At 46.1% G+C, this 16,649-nt stretch overlaps 1 protein-coding gene across 1 annotated transcript in view; it reads right to left on the bottom strand.

The window, feature by feature from the left end:
* The window catches only part of LOC139367872 (3-oxo-5-alpha-steroid 4-dehydrogenase 2-like), an 87,389-nt gene extending 80,555 nt beyond the window's left edge, over positions 1–6,834 (bottom strand). Inside the window, exon 1 of the mRNA XM_071106220.1 lies at positions 6,542–6,834. Coding sequence (XP_070962321.1) covers positions 6,542–6,834 — 293 coding nt within the window. The remainder of the gene's footprint in view (positions 1–6,541) is intronic.
* Between the last annotated feature and the right edge of the window lie 9,815 nt (positions 6,835–16,649).

Genomic DNA, 16,649 nt, shown 5'->3' with positions numbered 1-16,649 from the left:
TCCAATTTCAGCACCAAACTCCTCACATTAATATGCATCAGTCCCAACCCTGATCTAGTTTTAAAATCACTTGGAGTGGGAAGTTCATCCATAGCCAATGGGACTGGGTTTGAATTAATGTTTCCTGATCCATAGCCAATGGGCCTGGGTGAATGTTTCCTGATCCATAGCCAATGGGCCTGGGTTTGGGTGAATGTTTCCTGATCCATAGCCAATGGGCCTGGGTTTGAATTAATGTTTCCTGATCTATAGCCAATGGGCCTGGGCCTGGGTGAATGTTTCCTGATACATAGCCAATGGGCCTGGGTTTGAATGAATGTTTCCTGATCTATAGCCAATGGGCCTGGGCCTGGGTGAATGTTTCCTGATCCATAGCCAATGGGCCTGGGTTTGGGTGAACGTTTCCTGATCTATAGCCAATGGGCCTGGGTTTGGGTGAATGTTTCCTGATCCATAGCCAATAGGCCTGGGTTTAGGTGAATGTTTCCTGAGGTTTGGGTGAATGTTTCCTGATCCATAGCCAATGGGCCTGGGCCTGGGTGAACGTTTCCTGAGGTTTGGGTGAATGTTTCCTGATCCATAGCCAATGGGCCTGGGTTTGGGTGAATGTTTCCTGATCCATAGCCAATGGGCCTGGGTTTGGGTGAATGTTTCCTGATCCATAGCCAATGGGCCTGGGCCTGGGTGAATGTTTCCTGATACATAGCCAATGGGCCTTGGCCTGGGTGAATGTTTGCTGATCCATAGCCAATGGGCCTGGATTTGGGTGAATGTTTCCTGATCCATAGCCAATGGGCCTGGGTTTGGGTGAATGTTTCCTGATCCATAGCCAATGGGCCTGGATTTGGGTGAATGTTTCCTGATCCATAGCCAATGGGCCTGGGCCTGGGTGAACGTTTCCTGATCCATAGCCAATGGGCCTGGGTGAATGTTTCCTGATCTATAGCCAATGGGCCTGGGTGAATGTTTCCTGATCCATAGCCAATGGGCCTGGGTTTAGGTGAATGTTTCCTGAGGTTTGGGTGAATGTTTCCTGATCCATAGCCAATGGGCCTGGGCCTGGGTGAACGTTTCCTGAGGTTTGGGTGAATGTTTCCTGATCCATAGCCAATGGGCCTTGGCCTGGGTGAATGTTTCCTGATCCATAGCCAATGGGCCTGGGTTTGGGTGAATGTTTCCTGATCCATAGCCAATGGGCCTGGGTTTGGGTGAATGTTTCCTGATCCATAGCCAATGGGCCTGGGTTTGGGTGAATGTTTCCTGATCCATAGCCAATGGGCCTGGGCCTGGGTGAACGTTTCCTGATCCATAGCCAATGGGCCTGGGTGAACGTTTCCTGATCCATAGCCAATGGGCCTGGGTGAATGTTTCCTGATCCATAGCCAATGGGCCTGAATTTGGGTGAATGTTTCCTGATCCATAGCCAATGGGCCTGGGCCTGGGTGAACGTTTCCTGATCCATAGCCAATGGGCCTGGGTGAATGTTTCCTGATCCATAGCCAATGGGCCTGAATTTGGGTGAATGTTTCCTGATCCATAGCCAATGGGCCTGGGTTTGGGTGAATGTTTCCTGATCCATAGCCAATGGGCCTGGGCCTGGGTGAATGTTTCCTGAGGTTTGGGTGAACGTTTCCTGATCCATAGCCAATGGGCCTTGGCCTGGGTGAATGTTTCCTGATCCATAGCCAATGGGCCTGGGTTTGGGTGAATGTTTCCTGATCCATAGCCAATGGGCCTGGGCCTGGGTGAACGTTTCCTGATCCATAGCCAATGGGCCTGGGTTTGGGTGAATGTTTCCTGATCCATAGCCAATGGGCCTGGGTTTGGGTGAATGTTTCCTGATACATAGCCAATGGGCCTTGGCCTGGGTGAATGTTTGCAGATCCATAGCCAATGGGCCTGGGTTTGGGTGAATGTTTCCTGATACATAGCCAATGGGCCTTGGCCTGGGTGAATGTTTGCTGATCCATAGCCAATGGGCCTGGATTTGGGTGAATGTTTCCTGATCCATAGCCAATGGGCCTGGGCCTGGGTGAACGTTTCCTGATCCATAGCCAATGGGCCTGGGTTTGGGTGAATGTTTCCTGACATCAAAAGCAGCAGAATAATAAAAGACCTTGATTTGTTTCTTCCTAAAAAATCTTTCTGCACTTAGATGATTTAAAATAATCCAAAACTACAGTCATCTGATACAACACAGTTTTTAGCCGGACCAAACCCTGAATATGAGAAGGTTTTATGAGCCTGTCACAGTAGGAGTCAAATGGTTACACAATCAGATCCCTCTGAAAGATGATAATATCTATACGGTCAGTCCAAGTAGGGTTTAGCGGTATCTGAGTTAGGAGATGAGATTGTTTTTTTATTGTTTAGACTACGCAATGAGCCATAACCCATGTAGACAGCAATTAAAACCATTTGTACAAAAATACCAATTTTAACCACTGAATTCAACAATTCACAAAAATAAAAATAAAACAAAATTAAAATGTACCGAGTCAGTCTTTTGAAACGTTAAACTCCATAAAAATTTAGCAGTCACACACTTATCAAGACAACACATGGCCATCCCTTGAGCCTCTGATCTGGCGGACTCACTAAACACAATGTCAACTTTTGTCTGAGTGTTGTAGAGTGCCCATGTAGCCTACAGGTCTAGTAGAGTTAGAAACCAAGTGTGTGGCCAAGCATTGTAGTGACAACGTTCAGCGCGTTCAACAGCCGCTGCAGGAATGTACTGACAGGGATGTCGCCCAGTGTGTGGTTCTGGCCAATGCACCCAGTCGCCTCGCAGTAGGCTGCAGCGGGGCCAGTAGACCGGCCAATCAACAGGTAGCAGGTCCACACAGCAGTGGTATCCTGGGCTAGACGTTATGTCACAGAGCAGATACCGACCTCCGGCTTCCATCACACAGCACAAGAAGGCGGGAGAGGAGTCAGAAGTCTCCGGTAGAATGGCGAAACACAGTTTGAAAAACCTGACCGTTGAGGAGTATCCAAAGCTAGTCGGCCCAACGTGTCTAGACCGTTAGACACAGCGCAAATGTATCATCTCTCGGCTTTCATGCAGGGCACCACACCTGCTCTATCTCCTTGTGTAGAAACCAGCAGATGTCACTGCTTGGTTTACTAGCGAATTTAACGCTTTGATCCTGTAGGATTTTAGATTTGACCTGATATTTAATGACAACTTTCGCAACCTATAACGGTTTTGCTAAGTAATAAAAACTTGGAACATTTAAACAAACAGTGTGACACAACATGCTCAGCGAAACTGCCCTGCCGCCATCTTGATTTGTCATGAATAGATAAGAGACCTGTCTATCATCTCAGCATGATGAATAGATTAGAGACCAGTCTATCATCAACATGATGAATAGATTAGAGACCAGTCTAAAATCAACATTGTGACTCGGTCTATAAAGAAATTGTCAGATGAAGCAGATGCTAAACTACAGGACTGTTTTGCTATCACAGACTGGAACCGGGATTCTTCCGATGACATTGAGGAACACACCACATCAGTCACTGGCTTTATCAATAAGTGCATTGAGGACGTCATCCGTACAGTGACTGTACGTACATACCCCAACCAGAAGCCATGGATTACAGGCAACATTCGCACTGAGCTAAAGGGTAGAGCTGCCGCTTTCAATGTGCGGGACTCTAACCCGGAAACTTACAAGAAATCCCGCTATGCCCTGCGACGAACCATCAAACAGGCAAAGATTGAATCATACTACACCGGCACCGACGCTCGTCGGATGTGTCAGGGCTTGCAAACTATTACAGACTGCAAAGGGAAGCACAGCCGCAAGCTGCCCAATGACACGAGCCTACCAGACGAGCTAAATCACTTCTATGCTCGCTTCGAGGCAAGCAACACTGAGGCATGCATGAGAGCATCAGCTGTTCCGGACGACTGTGTGATCACGCTCTCTCCGTAGCCGACGTAAGACCTTTAAATAGGTCAACATTCTCAAGGCCGCTGGGCCAGACGGATTACCAGGACGTGTGCTCCGGGCATGTGCGACCAACTGGCAGGTGTCTTCACTGACATTTTCAACATGTCCCTGATTGAGTCTGTAATACCAACATGCTTCAAGCAGACCAAGAACACAAAGGCAACCTGCCTAAATGACTACAGACCCGTAGCACTCACGTCTGTAGCCATGAAGTGCTTTGAAAGGCTGGTAATGGCTCACATCAACACCAGTATCCCAGAAACCCTAGACCTACTCCAATTTGCATACCGCCCAAACAGATCCACAGTTGATGAAATCTCTATTGCACTCCACACTGCCCTTTCTCACCTGGACAAAAGGAACACCTATGTGAAAATGCTGTTCATTGACTACAGCTCAGCATTCAACACCATAGTGCCCACGAAGCTCATCACTAAGCTAAGGAACCTGGGACTAAACACCTCCCTCTGCAACTGGATCCTGGACTTCCTGACAGGCCACCCCCAGGTGGTGAGGGTAGGTAGCAACACATCTGCCACACTGATACTCAACACTGGAGCTCCCCAGGGGTGCGTACTCAGTCCCCTCCTGTACTCCCTGTTCACCCACGACTGCATGGCCAGGCACAACTCCAACACCATTATTAAGTTTGCGGACGACACAACAGTGGTAGGCCTGATCACCGACAATGACGAGACAGCCTATAGGGAGGAGGTTAGAGACCTGGCCGGGTGGTGCCAGAATTACAACCTATCCCTCAATGTAACCAAGACTAAGGAGATGATTGTGGACTACAGGAAAAGGAGCACCGAGCACGTCCCCATTCTCATCGACGGGGCTGTAGTGGAGCAGGTTGAGAGCTACAAATTCCTTGGTGTCCACATCACCAACAAACTAGATTGATCCAAACACACCAAGACAGTCGTGAAGAGGGCACAACAAAGCCTATTCCCTCTCAGGAAACTAAAAAGATTTGGCATGGGTCCTGAGATCATCAAAAGGTTCTACAGCTGCAACATCGAGAGCATCCTGACCGGTTGCATCACTGCCTGGTACGGCAATTGCTCGGCCTCCGACCGCAAGGCACTTCAGAGGGTAGTGCGTACGGCCCAGTACATCACTGGGGCAAAGCTGCCTGCCATCCAGGACCTCTACACCAGGCGGTGTCAGAGGAAGGCCCTAAAAATTGTCAAAGACTCCAGCCACATTTGAAAAAAAGAGTAGCAAGGCTTTCTACTGTTGTTTTATTTCTTTACTTACCTACCTACACATCTCTAAGTGTTGACTTAGAGATGTCTTTTGGATTGAGTCTCGTGACTTGCATTTATAATTTGAATAAAATGTAGTATATTGCACAGTCCTCTTATGTCCTCGGAGTTTGGAGATAACCAATCCCAGTTTAAATCGCCCATAAGGACCATTTCATTTTTCTCCCAACAACGCATCAGTTCAGCCAGAGAATCCAGGGATTCTACTTTTGCAGATGGAAATCTGAGTTCACAGCTTTCGATAATTGCAGCTTCAATGCTAAAAAATCAAACTGTTTTGGTTTAGATAAAGACCTCAGTAACCACATATCTGTCTTTAATATAGATGGTTATACTTCCCCCCCTTACTTTGTTGGTCACATCGATAAACATTATAACCATCCAAGTCTATAGACTGATTTAGAACAGATTTCTGAAGCCAGGTCTAATAAGACATCTGGGTCAGCAGATGTCTTAATTTAAAGTTAGGGGTTAGGGGTTAGGCATTAGGGTTAGGGGGTAGGGGTTAGAGGTTAGGCATTAGGGTTAGGTTTAGGCATTAGGGTTAGGGGTTAAGGGTTAGGCATTAGGGTTAGGGGTTAGGTATAGGGTAAGTACAGTACAGTGTTAGGGTTAGTACAGTACAGGGTTAGTACAGTACAGGGTTAGGGTTAGTACAGGACAGTACAGGGTTAGGGTTAGTACAGTACAGGGTTAGTACAGTACAGGGTTAGGGTTAGTACAGTACAGTACAGGGTTAGTACAGTACAGGGTTAGTACAGTACAGGGTTAGGGTTAGTACAGTACTGTACCGGGTTAGTACAGTACAGGGTTAGGGTTAGTACAGTACAGGGTTAGTACAGTACAGGGTTAGGGTTAGTACAGTACAGGGTTAGGGTTAGTACAGTACAGGGTTAGGGTTAGTACAGTACAGGGTTAGGGTTAGTACAGTACAGTACAGGGTTAGTACAGTACAGGGTTAGTGTTAGTACAGTACAGTACAGGGTTAGTACAAGTACAGTACAGGGTTAGTACAGTACAGGGTTAGGGTTAGTACAGTACAGGGTTAGTACAGTACAGGGTTAGGGTTAGTACAGTACAGGGTTAGGGTTAGTACAGTACAGGGTTAGGGTTAGTACAGTACAGGGTTAGGGTTAGTACAGTACAGTACAGGGTTAGGGTTAGTACAGTACAGTACAGGGTTAGGGTTAGTGCAGTACAGGGTTAGTACAGTACAGGGTTAGTACAGTACAGGGTTAGTACAGTACAGTACAGGGTTAGTACAGTACAGTACAGGGTTAGTACAGTACAGGGCTTGCACTATGGTACCTCTGGAAGTAGTGCAGACAAAAGGTCCCCAGTAGCAGGCTGGTCCCCAGGCTGGACCCCGTGTGGTTGGGTGTGGTAGTCATCATCATCATCAGGGGTACCAGGAGAGAGGGGAACTCCTGGAGGAACCAGGCCAGCCTAGCAGGCATCATCCTGGGCATGGAGGAGGAGGAGGACAGCCCCAAGTCCAGGTAGCGTCCGTAGGGGGCCTGGGGCAGACGCACCAGGTGGCTCACTCCCATCAGGAATATCACACAGCTCAGGGTGTTGATCAGGTTGTCCCAACACTGCATTCTGGGTCAGAGCTCTGCCTTCGTCTCAGTGCCGACAAGGTCCTAAAAATTAAGAATTTCTTCCTTTTTACAGCAGGAAAATAACACAGATGTGTTTGTCACCTCCTTCAGTGTGTCAGGGTTAACGAGGGTCACAGGCAGTGAGGCAGATCTATCTCCCTATCTCAGGGTTAACCAGCCTGCCCAACTCCTTCCCAGAGGAGCAGCACCACCCCAGTCCTCTTTCTGCTGAACTGAAACACCACAATATCTCCAGATCCTTCCTCTGTGTGTGTCTGTTGACTCATGTCATGTTGAGTTCTTGTCTGTAACTGGGACGAATCAGAATGAAGACGGTGTATGCAGGACACTGTGAATGTGTTCATTGGGGGGGGGGGGGGGGGGGGGGGGGGCGAGAGTGATGTCATACAGTATCAGTCACAATATTGGACACACCTACTCATTCAAGGGTTTTTCTTTATTTTTACTATTTTCTACATTGTAGAATAATTGTGAAGACATCAAAACTATGAAATGACACATGTGGAATCATGTAGTAACCTAAAAAAGTGTTAAACAAATAAAAATATATTTTATACTTAAGATTCATCAAATAGCCACCCTTTGCCTTGATGACAGCTTTGCACACTCTTGGCATTCTCTCAACCAGCTTCATGAGGTAGTCACGTGGAATGCATTTCAATTAACAGGTGTGCATTCTTAAAAGTTAATTTGTGGAATTTCTTTCCTTCTTAATGCGTTTGAGTCAATCAGTTGTGTTGTGACAAGGTAAGGGGGTATACAGAAGACAGCCCTATTTACTAAAAGACCAAGACCATATTATGGCAAGAACAGCTCAAATAAGCAAAGAGAAATGACAGTCCATCATTACTTTAAGACATGAAGGTCAGGCAATCCGTAAAATTTTAAGAACTGAAAGTTTCTTCGAGTGCAGTCGCAAAAACCATCAAGCGCTATGATGAAACTGGCTCTCATGAGGACCGCCACAGGAAAGGAAGACCCAGAGTTACCTCTGCTGCAGAGGATAAGTTCATTAGAGTTAACTGCACCTCAGAAATTGCAGCCCAAATAAATGCTTCACAGAGGTCAAGTAACAGACGCATCTGAACATCATCTGTTCAGAGGAGACTGTGTGAATGGGGCCTTCGTGGTCGAATTGCTGCAAAGAAACCACAACTAAAGGATACCAATAACAAGAGACTTGCTTTGGCCAGGAAACACGAGCAATGGACATTAGGTGTAAATTTATCCTTTGATCTGGAGTCCAAATTTGAGATTTTTTGTGTCTTTGTGAGATGCAGTGTGGGTGAACGGATGATCTCCTCATGTGTATTTCCCACCGTAAAGCATGGAGGAGGTGGTGTTATGGTGTGGGGGAACTTTACTAGTGACACTGTGTCTGATTTATTTAGAATTCAAGGCACACTTAACCAGCATGGTTACCACAGCATACTGCAGCGATACGCCATCACATCTGGTTTTGGCGTAGTGGGACTATAATTTGTTTATCAATAGGACAATAACTCAAAACACCTCCAGGCTGTGTAAGGGCTATATGACCAAGAAGGAGAGTGATGGAGTGCTGCATCAGATGACCTGGCCTCCACAATCCCCCGACCTCAAACAAATTGAGATGGTTTGGGATGAGTAGGATCGCAGAGTGAAAGAACAGCAGCCAACAAGTGCTCAGCATATATAAGGGAACTCCTTCAAGACAGTTGGAAAAGCATTCCAGGTGAAGCTGGTTGAGAGAATGCCAAGAGTGTGCAAAGCTGTCAACAAGGCAAAAAGTGGCTATTTGAAGAACCTCAAATATAAAATACATTTTGATTTGTTTAACACTGTTTTGGTTACTACATGATTCCATATGCGCTATTTCAAAGTTTTGATGTCTTCACTATTATTCTACAATGTAGAACATAGTAACAAAATAAAGAATAACCATGAATGAGTAGGTGTGTCCAAACTATTGGTAGTGTATAGATAAGTTTGGAGTGATATAAATCACTGTGGAAGTGTAGCTTTATTAAAGGGCCAGTCTGCACTTTCTACATTCATTTTTGGGAATACGGTGCCATTTGGGGACTCACACAGTGACTGGAGTACAAGAGCCCTTAATGGCGGGTGTCACTTTCTATCCAGAAAGCTTTATGCGTGTTGTGAAAACAGTGCTAATGTAGCTGACAACACAGTGCTAATGTAGCCGACAACACAGTGCTAATGTAGCCGACAACACAGTGCTAATGTAGCCGACAACACTGTGCTAATGTAGCCGACAACACAGTGCTAATGAAGCTGACAACACAGTGCTAATGTAGCTGACAACACAGTGCTAATGTAGCCGACAACACAGTGCTAATGTAGCCGACAACACAGTGCTAATGTAGCTGACAACACAGTGCTAATGTAGCTGACAACACTGTGCTAATGTAGCTGACAACACAGTGCTAATGAAGCTGACAACACAGTGCTAATGTAGCTGACAACACAGTGCTAATGTAGCCGACAACACAGTGCTAATGTAGCCGACAACACAGTGCTAATGTAGCCGACAACACAGTGCTAATGTAGCCGACAACACAGTGCTAATGTAGCCGACAACACAGTGCTAATGTAGCCGACAACAAAGTGCTAATGTAGCCGACAACACAGTGCTAATGTAGCCGACAACACAGTGCTAATGTAGCCGACAACACAGTGCTAATGTAGCCGACAACACAGTGCTAATGTAGCCGACAACACAGTGCTAATGTAGCCGACAACACAGTGCTAATGTAGCCGACAACAAAGTGCTAATGTAGCCGACAACACAGTGCTAATGTAGCCGACAACACAGTGCTAATGTAGCCGACAACACAGTGCTAATGTAGCCGACAACACAGTGCTAATGTAGCCGACAACACAGTGCTAATGTAGCCGACAACACAGTGCTAATGTAGCCGACAACACAGTGCTAATGTAGCTGACAACACAGTGCTTGCTTAGTCATTCCACTTCCTCCCTCTCCAGCTCACAGTAAGACTAGATCCCGGGACCTCTGCCTCACAAACACAGGAGACCGCCCTGCTAAAACATTCTAGCCAGTTGCGGTACTGAAAAGGATTGGACTCGACAGCCTAAGTGGAGACATTTCAGGCTGAGGAGTAAGTTTCACAAAGTCCCTTCTGCTATATTAACATCATTCTCTGTCTGGATAAGTAGAATGGATGGAATTTGTAAGAATTTCAACAGTCTGCCAAACAAAATTTGCATCCCAAATGTCACGCTATTCCCCATAGAGGTAAAATATAGGCATAGTGGAGTGCACTATATAGGGTGCCATTTGGGATGCATTCACAGGACAAAATGACAGGAACCGTCGTCTATCTCTACCAGCTTCTCTAACAGTGGTCAGTCTCTCTCTACCAGCTTCTCTAACAGAGGTCAGACTCTCTCTACCTCTACCAGCTTCTCAAAATGTGGTCAGTCTCTCTCTACCAGCTTCTCTAACAGTGGTCAGTCTCTCTCTACCAGCTTCTCTAACAGTGGTCAGTCTCTCTCTACCAGCTTCTCTAACAGAGGTCAGTCTCTCTCTACCTCTACCAGCTTCTCAAAATGGGGTCAGTCTCTCTCTACCTCTACCAGCTTCTCTAACAGTGGTCAGTCTCTCTTTACCTCTACCAGCTTCTCTAACAGTGGTCAGTCTCTCTCTACCTCTACCAGCTTCTCTAACAGTGGTCAGTCTCTCTCTACCTCTACCAGCTTCTCTAACAGTGGTCAGTCTCTCTCTACCTATACCAGCTTCTCTAAATGGGGTCAGTCTCTCTCTGCCTCTACCAGCTTCTCTAAACGGGGTCAGACTCTCTCCAAATATACTAGCTTCTCTAAATGGGGCCAGTCTCTCTCTAATTCTTCCAGCTTCTCTAAATGGGATCAGTCTCTCTATGAGTCTGACAAGAGAGACTAGCTCAAAGGCTAGCCAATACCATTGACCCATTGCAATCCAGACTTGCTCAATGGCTAGCCAATACCATTGAGCTAGTCTGGATAGAAATGGGTCAAAGGCTAGCCAATACCATTGACCCATTACTATCCAGACTAGCCCAAAGGCTAGCCAATACCATTGACCCATTACTATCCAGACTAGCCCAAAGGCTAGCCAATACCATTGACCCATTACTATCCAGACTAGCCCAAAGGCTAGCCAAAAGCACTCACCCATTACATTCCAGACTAGCTCAAAGGCTAGCCAATATCACTGACCCATTACAATCCAGAATACTTAGCGCTGTGAGGATGTTGATTAAATGAACTTTAAACATTTTCCCCTTATTGATTACCTGAACAATTCACTGTATACCACTGTTATAGCATGTTACCATCTCTCCCGTCCATATACCACTGTCATACCATGTTAACGTCGCATAGCATGGTACAGTGGGAAAATAACAGTGTTTTAGCTGGGACATAATACATCTAATTCATATTCTCCAGGCAAGTGAGTAGCAGCAGACAGAAAAGCAGAGAGGCAAACAGGCAGGCAGAGAGGCAAACGGGGCAGGCAGAGAGACAAACGGGGCAGGCAGAGAGACAAACGGGGCAGGCAGAGAGACAAACGGGGCAGGCAGAGAGACAAACGGGGCAGGCAGAGAGACAAACGGGGCAGGCAGAGAGACAAACGGGGCAGGCAGAGAGACAAACGGGGCAGGCAGAGAGACAAACGGGCAGGTAGACAAAAAAGGCAGACAGACAGGCAGGCAAGCAGATGTGTTATCCTCTAAACGACAACCATCCTGTCTCTCCGTTATAACTCACTTTATTCCTGGGCAGCTGTGCTGTTCTGATGGAGTCCAGGTCCAGCGTTTTGAATCAATCCTTTAGTTTCCCACCCCTAGGTTGCCCTGGATTGGTCCCCATAATCCCCTTCATAGAATCCCATTCAGGGAAAGTAACCCAGAAACCAACCAGCCTTACTGACCTAACCTGCCCTCTGCAGTCCACACTGTCAAGCTGCTACGATTAAAACATTACATTACAGAGGAGTGCACTAGTCTGGTCCCCTTGGTTCCAAACCTCAAATGAGTTGTCTTCAAGGGATCAACAATAAAGTTACATTCTATTCTATTCCAAGTCCAGCCTGACTTTCCTAACATGTGTTCGATCCTCCACAGTCCTCACTCTCTTTCATTATACTACATCAAATGAAATCCAATTTTATTTATCACATACATGTGTTTATCAGATGTTATTGTGGGTGTAGTGAAATGCTTATTTTTCTAGCTGTAACAGTACAGTAATATCTAACAATACACACAAATCTAAAGTAATGGAATTAAGAATATCTGGGCGAGCAATGTTAGAGTGGCAGATACTAAGAACCAGTAGAATAGGATAGAATACAGTATATACATATGAGATGAGTAATGCAAAATATGTAAACATTATTAAAGTGACTAGTGTTCCATTATTAAAGTGGCCAGTCATTCCAAGTGTATGTACAGTATATAGGGCAGCTGCCTTTAATGTGCTAGTGATGGCTATTTAACAGAATTTTACAGTCTGATGGCCTTGAGATAGAAGCTGTTTTTCAATCTCTCGGTCCCAGCGTTGAAGAACCTGTACTGACCTTGCCTTCTGGATGATAGTGGGGTGAACAGGCAATGGCTCGGGTGGTTGTTGTCCTTGATTATCTTGTTGATCTTCCTGTGATATCGGGTGCTGTAGGTGTTCTGGAGGGCAGGTAGTTTTCCCCCGGTGATGCGTTGAGCAGACCGCACCACCCTCTGGAGAGCCCTGCGGTTGAGGGCGGTGCAGTTGCTGTACCAGGCGTTGATACAGCCCAACAGGATGCTCTCAATTGTGCATCTATAAAAGTTTGTCAGGGTTTTAGGTGCCAAGCCAAATTACTTCTGTAACGGGTGTCGTCTGATGAAGGATCTGACCAAAGAGCAGCGTGGTAAGTGTTAATGATTTTTATTAACAACTGAACACTAGTACAAAAATAGCAAAGTGCAAAACAAAACCGAAACAGTCCTGTCAGTTGCAGAACACTAAACAGAAAACAACTACCCACAAAACATAGGTGGGAAAAGCTACCTAAGTATGGTTCCCAATCAGAGACAACGATAGTCAGCTGTCCCTGATTGAGAACCATACCGGGCCAAAACAAAGAAATACAAAACATAGAAAAAAGAACATAGAATACCCACCCAAATCACACCCTGACCAAACCAAACTAGAGACATAAAAAGCTCTCTAAGGTCAGGGTGTGACAACTTCAGCCTCCTGAGGTTGAAGAGGCGCTGTTGTGCCTTCTCCACCACAGTGTCGGTCGGTGTGGGTGGACCATCTTAGTTTGTCGAAGATATGTACGACGAGGAACTTGAAGCTTCCCACCTTCTCCACTGCGGTCCCGTCGATGTGGATAGGACTATTTGGGAGGTATCCAGGGTTTTCACTTTTGTTTTTGTGGCAAAAATCCTGACTTTGAGAAATAAACATGAGTAGAACTGGGACAGAACTTCCTGACTTACCGATGTTTGGCCCACAGGAAGTAGCTGCTCTTTCTTACCAATGTTTGGCCCACAGGAAGTAGCTGCTCTTGTTGACTTTGATGTGCTTATCAATGCACAAACATATTTTTCCCCACCTATCAATAAAATAATTGTATAAAGAATTTGAAAGTTTTACTGTGTGTGAACTTTCAAATGCATCCTGTTATTACTTAATGAATAATATGATGGGTATTTTAATATGACTATTTTAAAAACATTTGATTAATAAAATGTTATTAGTCCACTTCCTCAAATGAAAGGGACGATGATGCAATCATTGCGAGATGGAGGGAATCTGATTTAATTGGTCCTCAACTCGCAGCTCAGCCATTTCAGTCAGGGTAAGTGGAGTTAGGCCCGAGTTAGCCTGTCCCGGAGCAGGTTAGTTCTGAACGATTCGTTGCCATAGAAACGTACCTGGCTGAAAGGTGAGACACTTTCGTATGACCGGTTATCCTGATTTGAACTCAGAGTTGACCAAAGTTACCTCGCTAACCATACGTAGGCAATATAATTTAGCCTGCGTTCCAAATGGTGCCCTGTTCCCTATATAGTGCACTACTTATGAGCCCTGGTCAATAGTGCACTATATAGGTTATATAGTGCTGTTTGGAATGCACCCTTAAAAGAAGAGAGGAGGGCCAGGGAATGCTCATGTCACGCGGAGCAGAACATGGGAAATGAGCAGACTCAGACGAGGACACTGGGATGAGATAACCAAGGTATTTATTTTAACACGGGGGAGGGGGTTGAGTACAGGCCAGGAGAAGCTCAGGCGGGTTGCTGGAAACCAGGTGCTGAGACTGAGGCTGGAGCGAGAGGTATGTGGGCGCAGGGTAAGGGTAGAGTGGGGAATCCAGGACAGAGTAGCAGGACTGATTAGAAGTCGGACTGGAGACAGGGACCAGAGTCAGAGCGGGTAGAACTGTAGCAGAGAGGAAAACAGCATCAGGTAAAAGACCACAGGCACAACAGGAACAAACGGCTAGATCAATGGACTGACTGGGCAGAGATTATGATCTGGCAGTGTGGAAGTGTCAAGACTGAGTATCTGCAGAGGTCTTGATTATGGAACAGGTTGCAGCTGGTAGGGATCTGCTCTGACTCCAGCACAACTATCTCCACCCACACACGCGAGAGAGAGCTAGAGAGAGAGGGAGAGAGAGAGGGAGAGAGAGCTAGAGAGAGAGGGAGAGAGAGAGAGTTAGAGAGAGAGAGGGGGAGCTAGAGAGAGAGGGGAGCTAGAGAGAGAGAGAGAGACAGGGGGAGCTAGAGAGAGAGAGGGGGGAGCTAGAGAGAGAGAGAGGGGGGAGCTAGAGAGAGAGAGAGAGAGAGGGGAGCTAGAGAGAGTGGAGAGAGGGGATAGAGAGAGAGGGGGGAGCTAGAGAGAGAGAGGATAGAGAGAGAGGGGGGAGCTAGAGAGAGAGAGAGACAGGGGGAGCTAGAGAGAGAGAGGGGGGGAGCTAGAGAGAGAGAGAGGGGGGAGCTAGAGAGAGAGAGAGAGAGGGGGAGCTAGAGAGAGTGGAGAGAGGGGATAGAGAGAGAGGGGGGAGCTAGAGAGAGAGAGAGGATAGAGAGAGAGGGGGGAGCTAGAGAGAGAGAGGATAGAGAGAGAGGGGGGAGCTAGAGAGAGAGAGAGAGAGAGGGGGAGCTAGAGAGAGAGAGGGGGGAGCTAGAGAGAGAGAGATGAGAGAGAGAGAGGGGGGAGCTAGAGAGAGATGAGAGAGAGAGGGGGGAGCTAGAGAGCTAGAGAGAGAGAGAGAGAGAGAGAGGATAGAGAGAGAGGGGGGAGCTAGAGAGAGAGAGAGAGAGAGGATAGAGAGAGAGGGGGGAGCTAGAGAGAAAGGAGAGAGAGAGCACTGGGGGAGAGGGGGCAGGTCAAGGAGACACCGGATGAGCACTAGAGGGTGTGGCAGGAGCAGATGTGGCAGTTCAGATGGAAACAAAAACACATATACAAGCAGTGTTGAGGGAAGATCCTCTGAATATATTAGTTGACCAAAGCTACCAATGACTTTACACTGGGGGAAGTCAAGCTATAGTAAAGCCGTCCTTCAGAATATAGTTTATCTAACTGAAGTTACTTTGAAAAAAAAGCAGTTAACCTCAAACTACTTCGTTATGAATCTGAAATGTCAGACTCTCTTCACTTTGGAGTCAGATGTTAAAAAGAATGTGCAATGTAGCCTATTAGACGAAAACGGGAATGAACTACTGAAAACACGACGAAGATTTGAGTTCAGTTGAACTACCACCAAGCTACAGTAGCTAATAAATTACTAGTTGAACTACGGTGTAGTTCACTACTCTGTAACACTGCATGCAAAATGAACAAATAGTTGAGAGGGAGAGAAACAGAACACATCATCTGGTTTCCAAGCACAGCCTTTAGGTGGTGGAATGTCTCACCATGGCACAGATTGTTTCCCTTCACTCCAGAGCACCAGTTGTCCACCAGCTCTGCATGATCCTTCACACTCCCATCCGGGTACCAAGACAGAGCCTTTTGTCCAGGCAGTACTAGTCCCAGGATGGACCAGCTTCTATCTCAAGGCCATCAGACTGTTAAACAGCCACCACTAACATTGAGTGGCTGCTGCCAACACACTGACACTGACTCAACTCCAGCCACTTTAATAATGGGAATTGATGGGAAATGATGTAAATATATCACTAGCCACTTTAAACAATGCTACCTTATATAATGTTACTTACCCTACATTATTCATCTCATATGCATACGTATATACTGTACTCTATATCATCGACTGTATCCTTATGTAATACATGTATCACTAGCCACTTTAAACTATGCCACTTTGTTTACATACTCATCTCATTTGTACATACTGTACTCGATACCATCTACTGTATCTTGCCTATGCTGCTCTGTACCATCACTCATTCATATATCCTTATGTACATATTCTTTATCCCCTTACACTGTGTACAAGACAGTAGTTTTGGAATTGTTAGTTAGATTACTTGTTGGTTATTACTGCATTGTCGGAACTAGAAGCACAAGCATTTCGCTACACTCGCATTAACATCTGCTAACCATGTGTATGTGACAAATAAAATTTGATTTGATTTGAACCAGCACAACCAGCTACTCTCACCAAGCCTGCGTACTGAATAGCACCCTATTCCCTATATTGTGTCCTATTGGCCATTGCAAAAATATAGTGCACTAAATAGGAAATAGTGTGCAATTTGAGACACTTCAGGAGACTGATCTTCAGCCACTCCCTCCCTACATTAGACCTGCCTGGCAGTTTTACA

Source organism: Oncorhynchus clarkii, chromosome 16, assembly GCF_045791955.1.
Source record: "Oncorhynchus clarkii lewisi isolate Uvic-CL-2024 chromosome 16, UVic_Ocla_1.0, whole genome shotgun sequence".
Taxonomy (NCBI): Eukaryota; Metazoa; Chordata; class Actinopteri; order Salmoniformes; family Salmonidae; genus Oncorhynchus; species Oncorhynchus clarkii.
Note: the sequence above shows the minus strand (reverse complement) of the source record. Positions and strands in the feature narration are given on the sequence as shown.